The following is a 15,605-nucleotide window of genomic DNA, read 5'->3' on the forward strand; positions in this document are numbered from 1 at the left end:
AATATTTATTATTCCTTGTGTGGAGCTATGAAAGCGTGAGAAGGGTTGACATTGTGTCTCCGGCCTTGTGGAAACGACACTATTAACTCTCCTCTATTACCTCAATACATAGTTTTATGTGTTATTAGGGACCGGGTTCGCTTTGATAAGTATAACGAATTATATTCCCACGCGTCATGCCAAGGGTAAAATAGGTTTAACCGTATTACATTTATAATTAAATGTGTAGGTATGATGCGAATAGTTTTACTGGTGGTAGGACGTCTTGTGAGTCCGCACGGGTCAGCACCACCATCCTGCCCATTTGTGCAGTGAAGCAGTAACACATTTCGGTTTATAAGATGGGGCAGCCGTTGTACTGTACATCTGAGAATTAGAAATCATGGCTCAAGGTGACGTCTATGGGCTCTGGTAGCCACTTAGCATCAAGTCGACTGTGAGCTCGTTCAGCCGTTTATACGATAAAAAAGTTTAATATTCATTTTATGTCATGTACATGACAGTTGTGCTTAAATCGTGATAAAAGAGGTCTGGATTGTAAGATAGATAGTTATTTCCAAAGTTATTGGACAAAATAAATCTAAAGGCAGAATGAGACGTGTTCAAGAAGCTGTATATTTATCTTTTAAATCTCGTCCACTGTAAAGATTGAAAGCAAGTGGTTTCCAAGTAAACGAAAATATGTATCTTATTTTCTTTTTTAATGATGTATCTTATTTTCTTTCCGAAGAATGTAATTTTATCAAGATCGTACTGAGAAAGTAAGCACCAATTGAACACTTTGTGTCAACAATCTTTTTCTCATTAAATTTAAAATCAGTGGCTCCCAAAGTGTAGTCTTTACCAACTTTTGGGGGTCAATAAGAATTTGAATTGTGCTTACATAATTCAATAATAAAGGTTTATATAATAGGCGCATTCTAATAAAAGTAATACCCGAACTTTTATAATATTATAATGATGAACTTTAATGATATGTATGACAATTTTATATGGTTTAAATTGTGCAAGTACTTTTGATTTTATCTAAGTTTCATTATTTTTCTTTTCTTCTCTTAAATACCTATGCGTGTTTCGCGGTTCCAGCCACATTTAATTTGACTCATCTATCGTATTAGTATAGAAATTATATACTATCCATTATATTATCCCATACCATCTTTGGGAGAAACGACAAATTTAAAAACATCAAAACAAACAGACAAACACAAAATAATATTATAGAATTCACCTTATACGATATTTTCATAAGGTCAGAGGATGGCAATAAAAATTGTAATTACTGGTTTTAGAGCGCGCGTAGGTCTAGGCATTGTGCCTCTTTTTACTATATAACATTACGTATCTTAAGCAATAATAATAGTCAATTTATTGGCGTCGGTCAAACGATCTCACGGTCTGCCTGCTATGAAGCGCTTACCCAAAAGCATCACAATATTAATGCTGTCAGTCAACTATTAGAGGCATGAAGGTTGAAGCCCCAATTTCACAGGTTTAACGACTTTCTCACCCTTCAAAGCTCCTACCCTAAAGCTATCGTTCTAATTTCAAATTGAGAGATATTTTAAAAACCGATCTTTGTACGTAAATTGAAAGTATAAAATCGAAAAGAATTTCAGATTTCGTGAAATTTTGATGTTTTATCCAACGGATAGGTTCTTTGATCTTTGATATAATTTGACAATCTGTTCAGGCATTTCGTATTGAGTTTGAAAAAGATTTGTTAAATCTCTCGATTTGATTGATTCGTATTTTATTTATTTCCAATAGTTCTCAATTTACTTTGAAAATAGGTTTCATATCTATAAGCGATTGGTGTCAAGCCATGGAGGAGACAACACACCTCGGTCTTCCGTGGAGGATGCTTAAAGACAAGCTTGTTCGCACAGATCCCGAGACACGCAAAGTACGTTACATGGATACATTCGAACTCAACACCAATGTAAGTATTATCACGTTTTGTAGCTTTTATCGAATTAATGGTAATGCTGTTCATTAGGTCTGAGAGGTTTGATAAATATTTTTAGACGATAGTTTAAAATACAAGTTCTTGCCAAAAAACATACCTACCTTTTTTTTTTTTTCTATTACATGAAACATTTATTATGGCAGCGTGCGTATGTTTTATATTAGATTAATTTAATAGCATTTTAAATATATGAAACTCAGTCGAAATTATATCTATGAACCCTGATTTAATCACTAAAATATTGTCTAGAATATTCTAAAAACTTTGCTTAAATTATAAATAGTAATTGTATAAAGTCTCAAGTCTGCATTTTAGACCACGTTTAGTACCACGTGTGCTCATGTACTGTCACAAAAAGAAAATACAAAAATCAATATTTGATTTTAATTGTGAGATTTTCAAAACACACAATTCGCAAATCTTTTAAGCAAAAAAAAAAGATTCAAATAAGTTTTCTTTTTTTCTTTATCTCACAGAAAAGTTTCAGCGCCTTAAAATTTTCTTTTGTCATCAATGATTCAGACAAATTTAAAAGTAAAGTCTCGTTTTGAATGGCAATAAATTACTGTAATGTTTGAACTTTCGTTGACTAATGTGTTTGTCGGTGACTTTTGTTTCAGAGGAACGGACGAAAATCTGACACGCTGACAGTCGTCGAGACTTTGTATAAAAATCAAAGAAGCTTGGAGGCGATCTTCAAGATATTGGATAAAGATAATTCTGGTGCGTACGAAATATTTTACGAGTTTCATATTTTGAATTTGAAATCGAAACAATTTTTTTTTTATTGCCTTTGTAGGCAGCATACGGCCCACCTGATGGTAAGTGGTCACCATCGCTCATGGACGTCAGCAATGCCAGGGGCAGAGCCAAGCCGCTGCTTACCATAAACAGATATTATAGCCACGTCCTTACGGATCCATCAGATCCAATAACCTTTGCATTAGATGCCTTCAGCTCTAATACTAGGGGCAGGCTTAGGGACCCCGGTAACCGTACTCGTCGAACTCGACAAAGAGGTCGACGTGCAACCTAACCCATGCATCAGCCCGCTGAGTTTCTCGCCGGATCTTCTCAGCGGGTCGCGATTCCGATCCGGTAGTAGATTCATTCGCGAAACAATTGCTCTTGAGTTGTTAGGTCTCCTTCGGAGGCGCTCGGGCAGTTGTTAGCAAATCCCACCCCTCTTGGCTGAGCCTTTGCTCGCCCACCTGTCCTGGTGAAACTGGAAAGGCCTTCCAGTAAACCAGGGCCACCAGTAAACTTCCAATCATAAAAAAAAAAGATATTATAGCGCATCGATGTCTTGATGTGTGTAGTAAAATTAAACTAAATTATTAATGAATACAATGATAATGCACAAATACTCACAATATTTAGGGACAATTTTTTTTTTAGTTAACCTTATATTAATTTAATATCAAATAATGCGTGAAGTTATGTTTTATAGTATATTCTTTAATAATATTCTAGTTAATAGGTACAATCTATGTCTATACGACTATATGTTTATGCTGAAAAATCTCTGCAGTGTAAGATTTATTTCCTAATTTAAAATGTGTTTATAATGAAATAACAAAGATGTGAGTTACCGTTATTTCTCCTTTTCTTTTTATCTCGCTGGGTAAATCACACAGAATGTTGTCGATTCGCTTTGATTTTGTTTTACGATTGTACTTCTGACTTCAATGCTTCATTGGAACTTTGTAGGGCTTAAACTGGCAACCAAAAAAATTAATTTAATGCCAGGTTTGAAATATTAAAATTGTAGTACTATGGATAGGCGATGATGTAATAGGATGTAATAGTAGATTTTTTTTTTTTATTTTTTTTTATTCCTACCTAAGCTGAGAGCCTTGAGAGGCTATTTCAGCGTAACCCTAACGTTTGTAGGTGAGCTCACGGGGCTCAAACCTGACGACGATGCTAACACGAACCCTAGCAAGAGCCGTGCTTCGCAGAATCTACCAACGGATCGGAAACGCGACCCACTGAGAAGATCCGGCGAGAAACTCAGTGGGCTGTGTCTGGGAGTTAATTTACTCGTCGAGCCCTTCGTCGCAAGCGACGGGTTCGCCGAGAACGGTGACCGGTGCTTGAAGTACCTAGAAGCACCGTTAGTGGATCGGGAGGATCCGAGATGACGTGTTTTGGGCGACGTCGACTGCTTTCCATTCTGTCCGCAGGATCGGGAATGTAGTTACCGGCGGCCACGATGAGAGGGTTCTCGTGTTGTGCCGCTTTATCGAAGTGGAGTAGATTTGATGGTCCCCGATCGCATATCAGTGTGCTTAGTGCGAGTTTTTTAACGTTCTCGATAGCGTAAAAGTTAATCCATTGCATGCTTTGTATGCAGTTGGAGCAGCGCCCCTAGCGGCAAACGTAGGAACACGATCCCATTCCATACAAATATGAGCTGACTTTTACGCTATCGAGAACGTTAAAAAACTCGCACTAAGCACACGGTTTGATAAACTATTATGATGCCGGTCAGGGTGTTTTGGAAATGTAATGCGTAGAGAGAAGATGCATGTGAGTAGCAGATGTATGGATATGGTAGTGCAAGGTAGAGGGGGAAGATGTCGACCGAAGAAGACATGGATGGAGTGTGGGAATGACGATATGAGAGAGAGGAGTGAGTGTTGAGCTGACAGCTGATAGAAGAGAATGGGAGAGAAAAATTAGCTGTGCCGACTCCACCTAATGGGATAAGGTGGAGAAAAAGAAAAGAAACCATTATCATGCAATATCTTTTATCCCATGTAGTTTTTTTTTTCTTATCTTACACTCGTGTCATAAGCAATCCGTCTTTAACACAAGATGCGACGTAATTTATACAAAAAGTGACATCAAGTCCATTGAAATTGAGGCTGATTGATGTCGTAGCCGATTTCTTTGGGTCGTTCAAAGAAAGGAATCGATCGTGTTTTACTGATTTTACTGGATGTGTTTGTCTAAAACTAAAAAGTTGTACAAATGCGTAATAATAAAATAATAGAACAAAAGATAATGTTTTAAACTGACATTTCTTGTGCGCTTTGGGAAATATTCGTTCTAAATGACCGAGAGGAAGGCTATGTAATTACATATTCTGTATATCACGAAATTTTCACATTGTCGTATATTGGCGGTAGTCGTCGTTAAAAGGTTAATTATTCACAAGCGAACAGTGGTCTTAGTATGTTTTGTAATGCACTACCACAGAAAAAATACTCAGATAATCTGTGTAGGTCACTTCATGAAATCACCAGCAATTTTTTAAGACAAATCAGACACAACCGTCAAACTGTTAATACGGCATTGTTATTCTCGAAAAAAAAATTTTTCAACAAAATTGAAACATTTTAAAATTATAGTCTACATTTTTTTTTAATTGGTATCTAAAACGTTCTAATTACGATTTATTTATCGCAGATTTTATATACATTTAAGAATAAAAAAAACACATTTACACAGGTTACATAACGTTGGAAGAGTTTTCCGAGGCTTGCCAGCTGATCGGCAAGTACATGCCGAATCCGATGACGCAGGAGCAGCTCGTCGACATCTGTCGGCTCATGGACATCAACAAGGACGGCCTGGTTGATCTCAACGAGTTCCTCGAGAGTTTCCGTCTCGCCGAAAAGAGTTTACACGAGCAGGAAAGGATGTACGAAGACATGCAGGCTACCTGACAAGAACTGGACCGCCGACCCAGCAGGACGGCGGTCGATAGAAACGAAACCGGCGTCGAAATAGAGATCCTCAAACTGGACAACGAAGAACAAGGAAACGCTCGCGGTGAGATCAATGATTTTAAACTAATAGATTGCGAGGACACGCCGAAGCGACCAGCGGGCCTGTTGGAAAGTGATATTTAAAATTTCTCCATAACTCACTGCCGGTATTCTTAATTAACTTTGTAAGGCTTCACGTTTGACTCACTTAACGCTCCCATAGATTAGATGTGTATTGCGGCACGTTACATTGGTAAGTACGTGCCCATTGCTCTTTTCGTATTCAATGCTTAGGTCGCATTTTAAAATATCTTAATCGAATTATCTTCAAGAAATAAAATTAAAAAAAAAGTCTCTATATTTATAAAAGTAGTCAAACATGATACTTAACCGAGCGTTTTAACATATGTAGGTTTAAACCTTTATGAATATGAATTTTATTATTGGAATTATTCTTCGAAATTCGAAATTTTTTATGTATTTAGTGGGAATAGTGAATAAACAAAAAATTTATTGGTTCTTAAATTGGTGCCAAGTAAAATGAATATAAAGTAGATATTTGAAAATTATAAAATAAATAAAAATATATAATCCAAGATATTCTATTTCTCTACTTTATTCAGTGTAGTGCAATGATATATCTAAAATAATATTGTAGTGACATTTGAGAAGATCAATTAATAAATGGGAACAATGACACTAATGTCTTATACAACTCTTCAATATTCATATTCCAATTTTGCTAAATTAAATCTATCAGTAGATTCTTATTCTTAATAAAAAATATAATGGTAATTAAAAAAAACCTTAGAAAATTTTATCTAGTCATTTTACCAGAGCTATTTCGCATACATATCTTCTTAATCAATTATAATTAATGCATTCCAATTTATTGCAGCAACGCATTCGATGTATGCTTAGAGAATATCTATTCATTATATATTCTATGTAATTTTACTAGTTCTTACAAATCGCTGTTAGCATATTAATGGCCAACAATCTGTAGTGCAATTCTTTCTACAATACAATTTTATATTGATTCTTGATATAGCTACTGACTTATTGTTTAATTTTAAATTATTTGAGTCTGTTAGTATTATTAAGGCTAATATTATATTTATTTGTGTTCAGAATGATTGAGTGGATTGATGATGTCTTTCATATCTAAGGGGCGATTTTCAGTCTTTAGTTTAAATGCTCACACGTTTAAAAAGCTAAGAGTAACACAGCCACAGAATGTTTAAAAAAAATTTGAACTTCCAAGTCAATGGATTATGACTATCTGTGGATTTTTAGATAATTTTGAGATGAGGCCCAACTATCTAAATTAACATTGGAGGTTGATCTAGCAGATGAATAATGTATATTTTAACTATTATTTGGTAATGTATATTGATTTTTTAATAAAATATCAGTGTATTTATACATTATTTTAGTGATATTCTATTATCTATTTTAAATTATAATGGTGGACTTATCAAATATTCTAGGCTGTCTTCAGTAAGCCGCCTGCTAAAATATAATAATAAAACATTGACATACACAAACAACAATCAAAATCATTATAACTTCATTACAACAACACAACTTCAAACACCAAAAATTCTAAGGCACAAAAAAAGAAACAGGAAACAAAGAAACATACATTTAATTTTATAGGTTTCACTTTGTTACGCAATGTTGTTCCTTCATAGCGGAAGTCGTTTGCGCGCTATTATTAAGAAAAATATATGGAAATATTCTCTACTGGTTTGTTGTTTATTTGGTGCTGTCAATAAGTGACCTTCCCGTCTTCGATCAGCTAGACCAGTGATTCTCAACCACTGTGCCGCGGCACTTTTGTGTGCCGCCAAATTTCAAAAGTGTGCCGCCAAATTTTGCAAATGTATAATTATGTTAATATTATTAAATTATATCATTTAAAAAGAAAAATATTTTTAACATGAATATATATTTAAATCCACAAAAAAATAAATTATTTTATTATTTGCTTTGCAACGCGGTTTTTCTTACTGCCAAATTATGATGAAGCGGCATGTATAGCAATAGGAATATGTCTCAAGTCGGCGCACACTTGCCACTTCTGCGTACAAAACGTGTTGTTTTAGTGATAGGTGGGATTCACAAGGTGTTGCACAGTAGTTACTGCACCTTTTCTTTCGTTAAAATTGGCAAATGTATGTAATTCGGTAGTAAGTAAATAATTTTTATCTTTTACTTTGTGTGCCGCCAAATTTTGAAATCGTTAAATATGTGCCGCAACAAAAAAAAAGGTTGAGAATCACCGAGCTAGACGAACTAACATAGTAACGTGAAATGTGTTGATGCGTGAAATGTGATTAGTTTAACTGAAGATTGAAAACATGTCTTAGCCAATTGAAAGGTTTCCTATTTTTGTTTTAGTTTAAGTCAGTAACTTGTATTTTATTTCTTGTTATATTATATGTCTGTCCATTAAAATGTGATATTGGAATTATTGTTTAATTTCGTTTAGAACTAGTCGAACTATGATTGCGCTGTGATCCGATCGACATCAATGTTTACAGGAATACTGTTAAAGAGCTAACGTAACCTACTCGCACGAAATGATGCATACTGGCAATTAATAAGCGTTTTGTTATTAACAACATGTATGCCATTAACATTCTATTGTATCGATTTTAATATGAACGTAATGTCTCATAAAATTATAATGGTTGAATGTAAATAAAACAATAATATTATCTTACATACCATTTTAATTCATATTAAACACCCACGTGGCTGATCTAAAGATTTCATGAAAATTTCATCGAAATCGCTTCAGACATGTATATAATCAAAGCTTCAGACGTTTCGCAGCTTTTAGGGAATATCGACATTTAAATGTATAGATAAAGTATAGGTACGTTTAAATATTTAAGCATTAGATAACAAATTAAGTAATTTGGAACGCCTTGTGGTGACCGGTAAAATAGAGGGAAAAAGGCCTAGGGGTAGAGGTCCCAAACGATGGTCGGACCAAATAGCGGAGGAACTGGGGATACCTATCAGCGACGCACTCCACCGGGCTGCAGGGCGGGATCGATGGAGACAGTTGGTTGATGAAATCGGACGGAGTCACGATCTTCAGCAGTGAGGAACCGATCGAAGAGAGAGAGAGAAGCCATACCATTACTAGGCACAAGTAAACATTTAAGTACCATTTCCTATTAAGTTTGTTAATCGATTTTTTTAGAACAGAGGAAATGTGTAATTCACAGAATGAATCTAAATCTTTACATTGTTACTTATGGTCGAATTCCGGACATTAGACGAATATTAGTATAAATATCACAACGTAAACCTTGCGAGAAGAGTTCGAAGTCTCAATTGGAATATGTAGTCTATAGCGGCTTACAATTTAAATCAGTATATATTGCTACTTCACGACCGAAATAGGTAGGTAGGGTGGTGGTACGTTCCCGTGCGGGCTTATATTACGCCCTCATCACTAATTAATGTCGACCCTTTGCTGAAATAATACTTTAAGAACGGTGCTAACTATTTTCTGTTGGTGAATTCCTTAGTCGCCTTTTACTACATTCACGCTATTATGCTGGTCTAGGCAGATAACAAACAGTCACACGGCCTTTACAAGAAAAAAGTCAAAACAAAAATAGAGTTAGTTCTTCGGTTCTTAGATTTTAAATCGGCACGCTGCCAACATTTTCATCGCATATTTTTAAACTACAATACTCGGTTCGTGAAATATATGACGCCCGAGTTGATTGCCCGAGTTACGATTTTACTTTTCAAATAAACTTTGTGAGCAGTGTATAAGATAATTGCTTATATAAAACGAGAATGAGCACATACATCACTAATAATACAGTCATATTTATTATGATATAAACAGCGAGCTCCCTTTACATTGGTTGATTGTGTTATTTTTTATCTTTAACACACATCGCAGCGAAGTTAAACACTAAAATATCCAAACCAATACAAAAACATAAAGTGCGGATTATTTATTTATTTTCCTGGATAGAAGAACAAACTGCTCACCTCATGAACATAATGAGTAAATAAAATTTTTCATGGTCGTAAATAATGTCGGATACGATCGTGTAATAAAAATCAAACCCGCAAAATTATAATTTGTGTAATTACTGGTGGTAGGACCTCTTGTGAGTCCGCGCGGGTAGGTACCACCGCCCTGCTTATTTCTGCCGTGAAGCAGTAATGCGTTTCGGTTTGAAGGGTGGAGCAGCCGCTGTAACTATACTTGAGACCTTGAATTTTATCTCAAGGTGGGTGGCGCATTTACGTTGTAGATGTCTATGGGCTCCAGTAACCACTTAACACCAGGTGGGCTGTGAGCTCGTCCACCCATCGAAGCAATAAAAAATAAAAATAAAAAACTTCTCTGAGTCGCTATCTTTCACTTAGGAGTCTTTGTACAAAAGGGGTACACAAATAGCGCTCGGGAAACAAATCGACAAACAAGACAAAATTTTCGCGTCGCGAAAAAGGTCTGATATATGTACATGGATCAGCATACCTGTCCCAGTATGAGCGTGATGTCCTCTGGTGGTCGATTATGCAATAGTAATGGAGACGAATTTCATCACAAACAATAAATTCGTCAGAGCAATCATATGATCACACTATATTGATTTTACGTATGTGATCTCACTGTACAAACACAATTTTATTCTGTTCCATTTTTATTATATAAAATTAATATTTAATATGCGACACTGATAATCCAAGGTATAGTAGGTACCAACGTTCTGTTCTATAGGTAATGTAGAAGCTCTGTCTCTGAGTAGGTATTTGTATAGGTGACTAGAAAAATAATAGAAAGATGGAAAGTGGAGGTCAAGAAGCCGCCAAAGGAAGTACTTACTTGAATGAAAAATATATTCAATACTATAGATGTCTGGATAATAAAATGTGGGCATAGTATTGTAGACAGCGAGCATACGGCCCGCCTGATGCTGAGTGGTTACCGTCGCCGATGTACTTCAGCAATGCCAGAGGCAGAGCCAAGCCGCTGCCTATCATTAAGTACTCTCTACAAGCCTCGTTTGAAGAAGGACATGTCATAGCGCTCGGGAAACAGCGTGGTGGGGAGCTCATTCCACAGCCGGATGGTACGTGAAATTTTTTTATCTGGTAACGCACTGTGGATGAACGCAGTGGCTTCAGGTAATATGGATGAAATCTACTCCGGTGGCGGGCGGGGCGATGGTATAAACGAGATGAGTATAAATGAGATGATTGGATCATCTCATATATTTTTTCAGAGCACTGCCCATGGAACATACAGTAAAAACACCGAGAGAACCGAAGTCTCTCCGTGTAGAGATATACGACAAAGGAAAGATCTTCCACTGAGCGGGTGATATTGCTCGGTAGACCGACGGTCCGAATGTTGTTGTTCGGAACTTGTATATATGTGAGCTTATCTTGAAAATGTCGTAAGAGAGATTCAGACATCTGTCAATTATCTTGCGTTGTATGATGGCTATCTGCCACACTCCGCAGAACCAGATGTTCCAAAGGATCCGTGAGAACGGGATTATCGACAATCCGAACGGCCCTCTTCTGTATGGAGTCAAATGGATGAATGGAGTAGTTAAATTGAATATTTAACAAACAATATTATATATAATAGTGTATATCACTATTACACTACACCTACCAAGGTTAATCTCTGCACCCCCCTAAGGTAGACTGTCAGAGAATGCCTATGGCATTAAGCCCGCCTTTATACTGTCTAGTATATAAAGTTATAAATAAATATTAGTATGCAGTATACAATAATAGATCAACAAAGTATAACATTACTATGAGATTTTGTAGTTTAAACTAATACTTAAGACTCAATTTCGACTAATTTCCATAAGAAATTTCAACCAGTATTAGCTCGGAACACATCCTAGCACTAATAATATTCTAACCGAGAGGTTAAAATGTTATTTGTTTTAAGCTACAGTTTTGCAACATTAGAGGAGAGCAATTTAAAGTTTACAATTTGGAAAAAATATCGCAACAAAAATACTTCATCAGCTTATTACATAGAATGGGCTTCATTGAAGTTCAATCAAAAGCATCGAATTGTTTATGTTACCAAATAAAACGGACCTGTAATTACAATACATGTCACGTATTAAGTTACATATCGTTTGAACTAAATATGTTTTCAACCCTCGATATTAGACTTTATAAATATTATGTTGTCAATGTTAGTTTCACAGAATTAGAAACAGGATGTGATTACCTTGTAAATAATAACCGAAAACAATACTGTACTAAGTTCCTGCAGGACAAAGAATTCAAATTGTATCGTCGTCTGCGATTTCGATCAAAACACGTAGTTTATTTGTATATTGTTCTGTTTCTAAAGTTTTATCGAATTTAACAGAGCAATGGAGATGCAGACAAATTTACAAATTAATAGTGCACAGTTACATTTTGGACATATTTTTATTTAGTCTTCTGGTGGAAAAAATAATAATAAAAAGAAGTAATTCCAACATTTACTGAAACAGAGTCTCCATCTGTTTTTTAGGTACTATACTAATAAGAAATCAGCTCTGCAAGTTTTCCTATATTCTCCAAACCCAATTTTACATTATTCCAAATAGTGTTGATGGAATCCACTAGGTGGCAGTATGATCTTAGTATTGTCTTATTAAGAACATAGATGGCTGCATGATCTCTACTGAAATTTATGTTAGGGTTTCTAGTTTACCTTAAATTTGTTCTGATTATGCACATTATTATTTTAAAATATTGTATTTTAGTTCAATTAATAATGAAAGAGCTCTCATCTTATTAAGCGGTTGACGTCACGTCGCTTATGGACACTGATAATACCAGAAGCACAGTCAGGTGACTAGCCAAGCGTAGATGGTCTAAAATACTAAAAGTTATACAACAGATTGATCCACGAACCACTTAAACATATTACAAGAAATTATATGATTAATTTTCCAGAAAAAAATCGATTAAGTAAAGGTCCCGGGCTCGACTTGCCCTCTCTGGACAATAGACAAGAATACGGCTACCTATAAATTATAACAACGCAGCATTTACAATTTCATAGTTAACATCTATTAAGATAATTTATAGTCGTTTAATATTCTAGTAAAACGCAGAGATTTGATTATATTGATGTTAATATTTTTTGTAGTTTCGAGTCGTGGTGCATCGCGTGTCGCGTGCTTCCGACTTCTTTTTTTATTCACGTTCAGGGCTGTAGCCGTGTGTGTAGCTCACAAAAACTAAACTGACCAGCGACTACTGGAATATACGAGTAATTTTTGTCAATTTCATAAATTACACGGCGTGCAGACTGATTGTTGGTGGCCGCGGGCATTATAGAGCCACTACTTATGGACGAAGACTGTTTTGATAAAATGAATTAGAAATAATAGGAATCTAATGTTCATTTAAATATTTTTAGTTTCATTAAAATTACTTTTATGTTTCAATCTTGCGTTTCGTTATTTTCTTTTTATGAACACGTTGGTGAATATTGAACGGGTTTTTACTACGATTTTTCGTTTAGATAGCTCCGAAAGTTTTACACAATTTACATCTTTACAAATAAATAAAATTGAGGTGTCTGTTTGAAATATTAAAATAACCCCTTTTTAATACATGGATATAAATGTAGGTATATACGGTACATATACCAAAATAACACTTTTTACAATATTTGTTTTATGTTAATTACAATGTTTGTTCCAATTAATTTTTGAGCGGCCGAACCGATTTTGACGGGACTTCTGGCAGATAGCTGATGTGATAAGGAGTAAATCAAGCTACTCTTATTTTAGAAAAAAAAAAAAATATAATTGTAGAATAAAGTAATGTTTTCTTAAATTCCACACGGACGAACATGGATACAACTAGTTTTAAATAAATTAGATTGGTAAAACTTAAGGTTATAAGATATTTGATTTTTATTTTTGGTGAGTAACAGTAGATTGTGAAATGACGCTTTATTATTACCGATGTTGTTCGTAGTCAAGTAATAATATTGTAACGAATAAAACATACAAATCTCCTTTGTCAGTCGACGTTGACTCGACGAGCTTAACGTACCTACATTATAATAATAATATGTAGTTCTTATACTGAGCTGCGGCGTGGAAATTGCTCGATGGCGCCCCTCGATTACACCGCGAAATTTGACTCGGCAAGACCGTTGGATCTCGCGCGTCGCCGCCAATGGTGACGTCATTTCGATTAGCTATCAAGATCAGTGCAATATTACTTACTGTATCTGTCTTATTTATAATGAGCTTATAGAGCACTAGCCGTACTCGCCCGCTTCGCTGCGCATTTAAAATTAACATTATTATTTATTGTCATTATTATTAGGGAGTCCAACACTCATATAAATATTAGCCTATCCATTAAATACATGTATTTTCTAAATGGATACCAAGTTTCAAGTCAATCGGATGCATGGTTCAGGAGTTATAACGGAACATCCGTAAAACCACTGTAGATTTAAAATATTAGTATAGACAATACCTACGATAATACACAAAAAAAAAAAGATGACCTATAGATCGATTTCCGAAATCAACATAGGACATAGTTTTAGTGGCGGTAGGTCGTCTTGTGAGCCCTCACGGCTAGGTACCACCACCTTACCTAGGTACTTCTGCCGTGAAGCAGTAACGCGTTTTAGTTTGAAGGGTGGGGCAGCCGTTGTATTGTAATGCTGAGACTAAGAACTCGTGTTTCAAAGTGGGCGGCAGCTTTTACGATGTCGATGTTTATGGGCTCCGGTAACCACTCAACACCATGTGGGCCGAATGCTCGTCCAATCATTTTGAAGTCGTCGTGACCTAAAGGATAAGACGTCCGGTGCATGTCCGGTGTTGAGCAATGCACCGGTGTTCGAATCTCAGGCGGGGATCAATTTTTTCTAATGAAATACGTACTCAACAATTGTTCACGATTGACTTCCATGGTGAAGGAATAACATCGTGCAACAAAAATCAAACCCGCGAAATTATAATTTGCGTAATTACTGGTGGTAGGACCTAATGTGAGTCCGCACTTGTAGGTACTACCACCCTGCCTATTTCTGCCGTGAAGCAGTAATGCGTTTCGATTTGAAGAGTGGGGCAGCCGTTGTAACTATACTTGAGATTTTAGAACTTATATCTCAAGGTGGGTGGCGCATTTACGTTGTAGATGTCTATGGGCTCCAGTAACCACTTAACTCCAGGTGGGCTGTGAGCTTCATTTATAAGGTAAATTATTAAGTTACTAACGAATGATACATTGAATTAGAAGATTACTACTATCGAAAATATGCTTAAACTGTTGTTGTAAGGGCACAATTTCAAAACTACTACAAAAATGCATACTTCGACCTAATGTTTCACCTCATATCCGAACTAGGCGACGCGGCGACGGGGCAAAGCTAGGCCGCCGTCGCCCAAAACATATATAAGGACCGACGACTGTCGAATACCTCGGATACACTCTCGGTGCTTTTGGGCTCTTCAAGCACCGGTCCCCTTATTCGTCGAATTCGTCGACTACGACAAAGAGATGGACGTGCCAGCTAGCCCATAGACAAAGCCCATTGAGTTCTCGCCGGATCTTCTCAGTGGGTCACGATCTCGATCCGGCAGTAAATTCTGCTTTTGCTAGGGCTAGTGTTAGCAATTCTCTCCGTGAGCTCACCCAAGCCCGTGAGCTCACCTACAGGTTCGCGCAAATCTGGAATATCCCCTTACGCTACCAACAATTAGGTAGTGAAAAAAATAATATCTCACCTAACCTAAAACGACCTTCACTTTCTGATGTCTATAGACAGCGGCAAGGGTGGTGAGCTCTTTCACTAAAAATGACATAGTTGTGACTTCAATGAAATTCATCAAGCATCCATGTTTATGTTGTCATATCAGTGGGTTCTAGTG

At 36.1% G+C, this 15,605-nt stretch overlaps 1 protein-coding gene across 1 annotated transcript in view; it reads left to right on the forward strand.

Annotated features, from left to right (window-relative positions):
• The window catches only part of rdgC (retinal degeneration C), a 74,038-nt gene extending 65,880 nt beyond the window's left edge, over positions 1 to 8,158 (forward strand). The window contains exons 13-15 of the mRNA XM_089732362.1: positions 1,794 to 1,942; positions 2,590 to 2,692; positions 5,426 to 8,158. Of these exons, the coding sequence (XP_089588488.1) occupies positions 1,794 to 1,942; positions 2,590 to 2,692; positions 5,426 to 5,643 (470 nt within the window). The 3' untranslated portion in view covers positions 5,644 to 8,158. The remainder of the gene's footprint in view (positions 1 to 1,793; positions 1,943 to 2,589; positions 2,693 to 5,425) is intronic.
• The last annotated feature ends 7,447 nt before the right edge of the window (positions 8,159 to 15,605 follow it).

This window comes from Bombyx mandarina, chromosome 13 (genome assembly GCF_030267445.1).
Source record: "Bombyx mandarina strain Sakado chromosome 13, ASM3026744v2".
NCBI classification, from domain to species: Eukaryota; Metazoa; Arthropoda; class Insecta; order Lepidoptera; family Bombycidae; genus Bombyx; species Bombyx mandarina.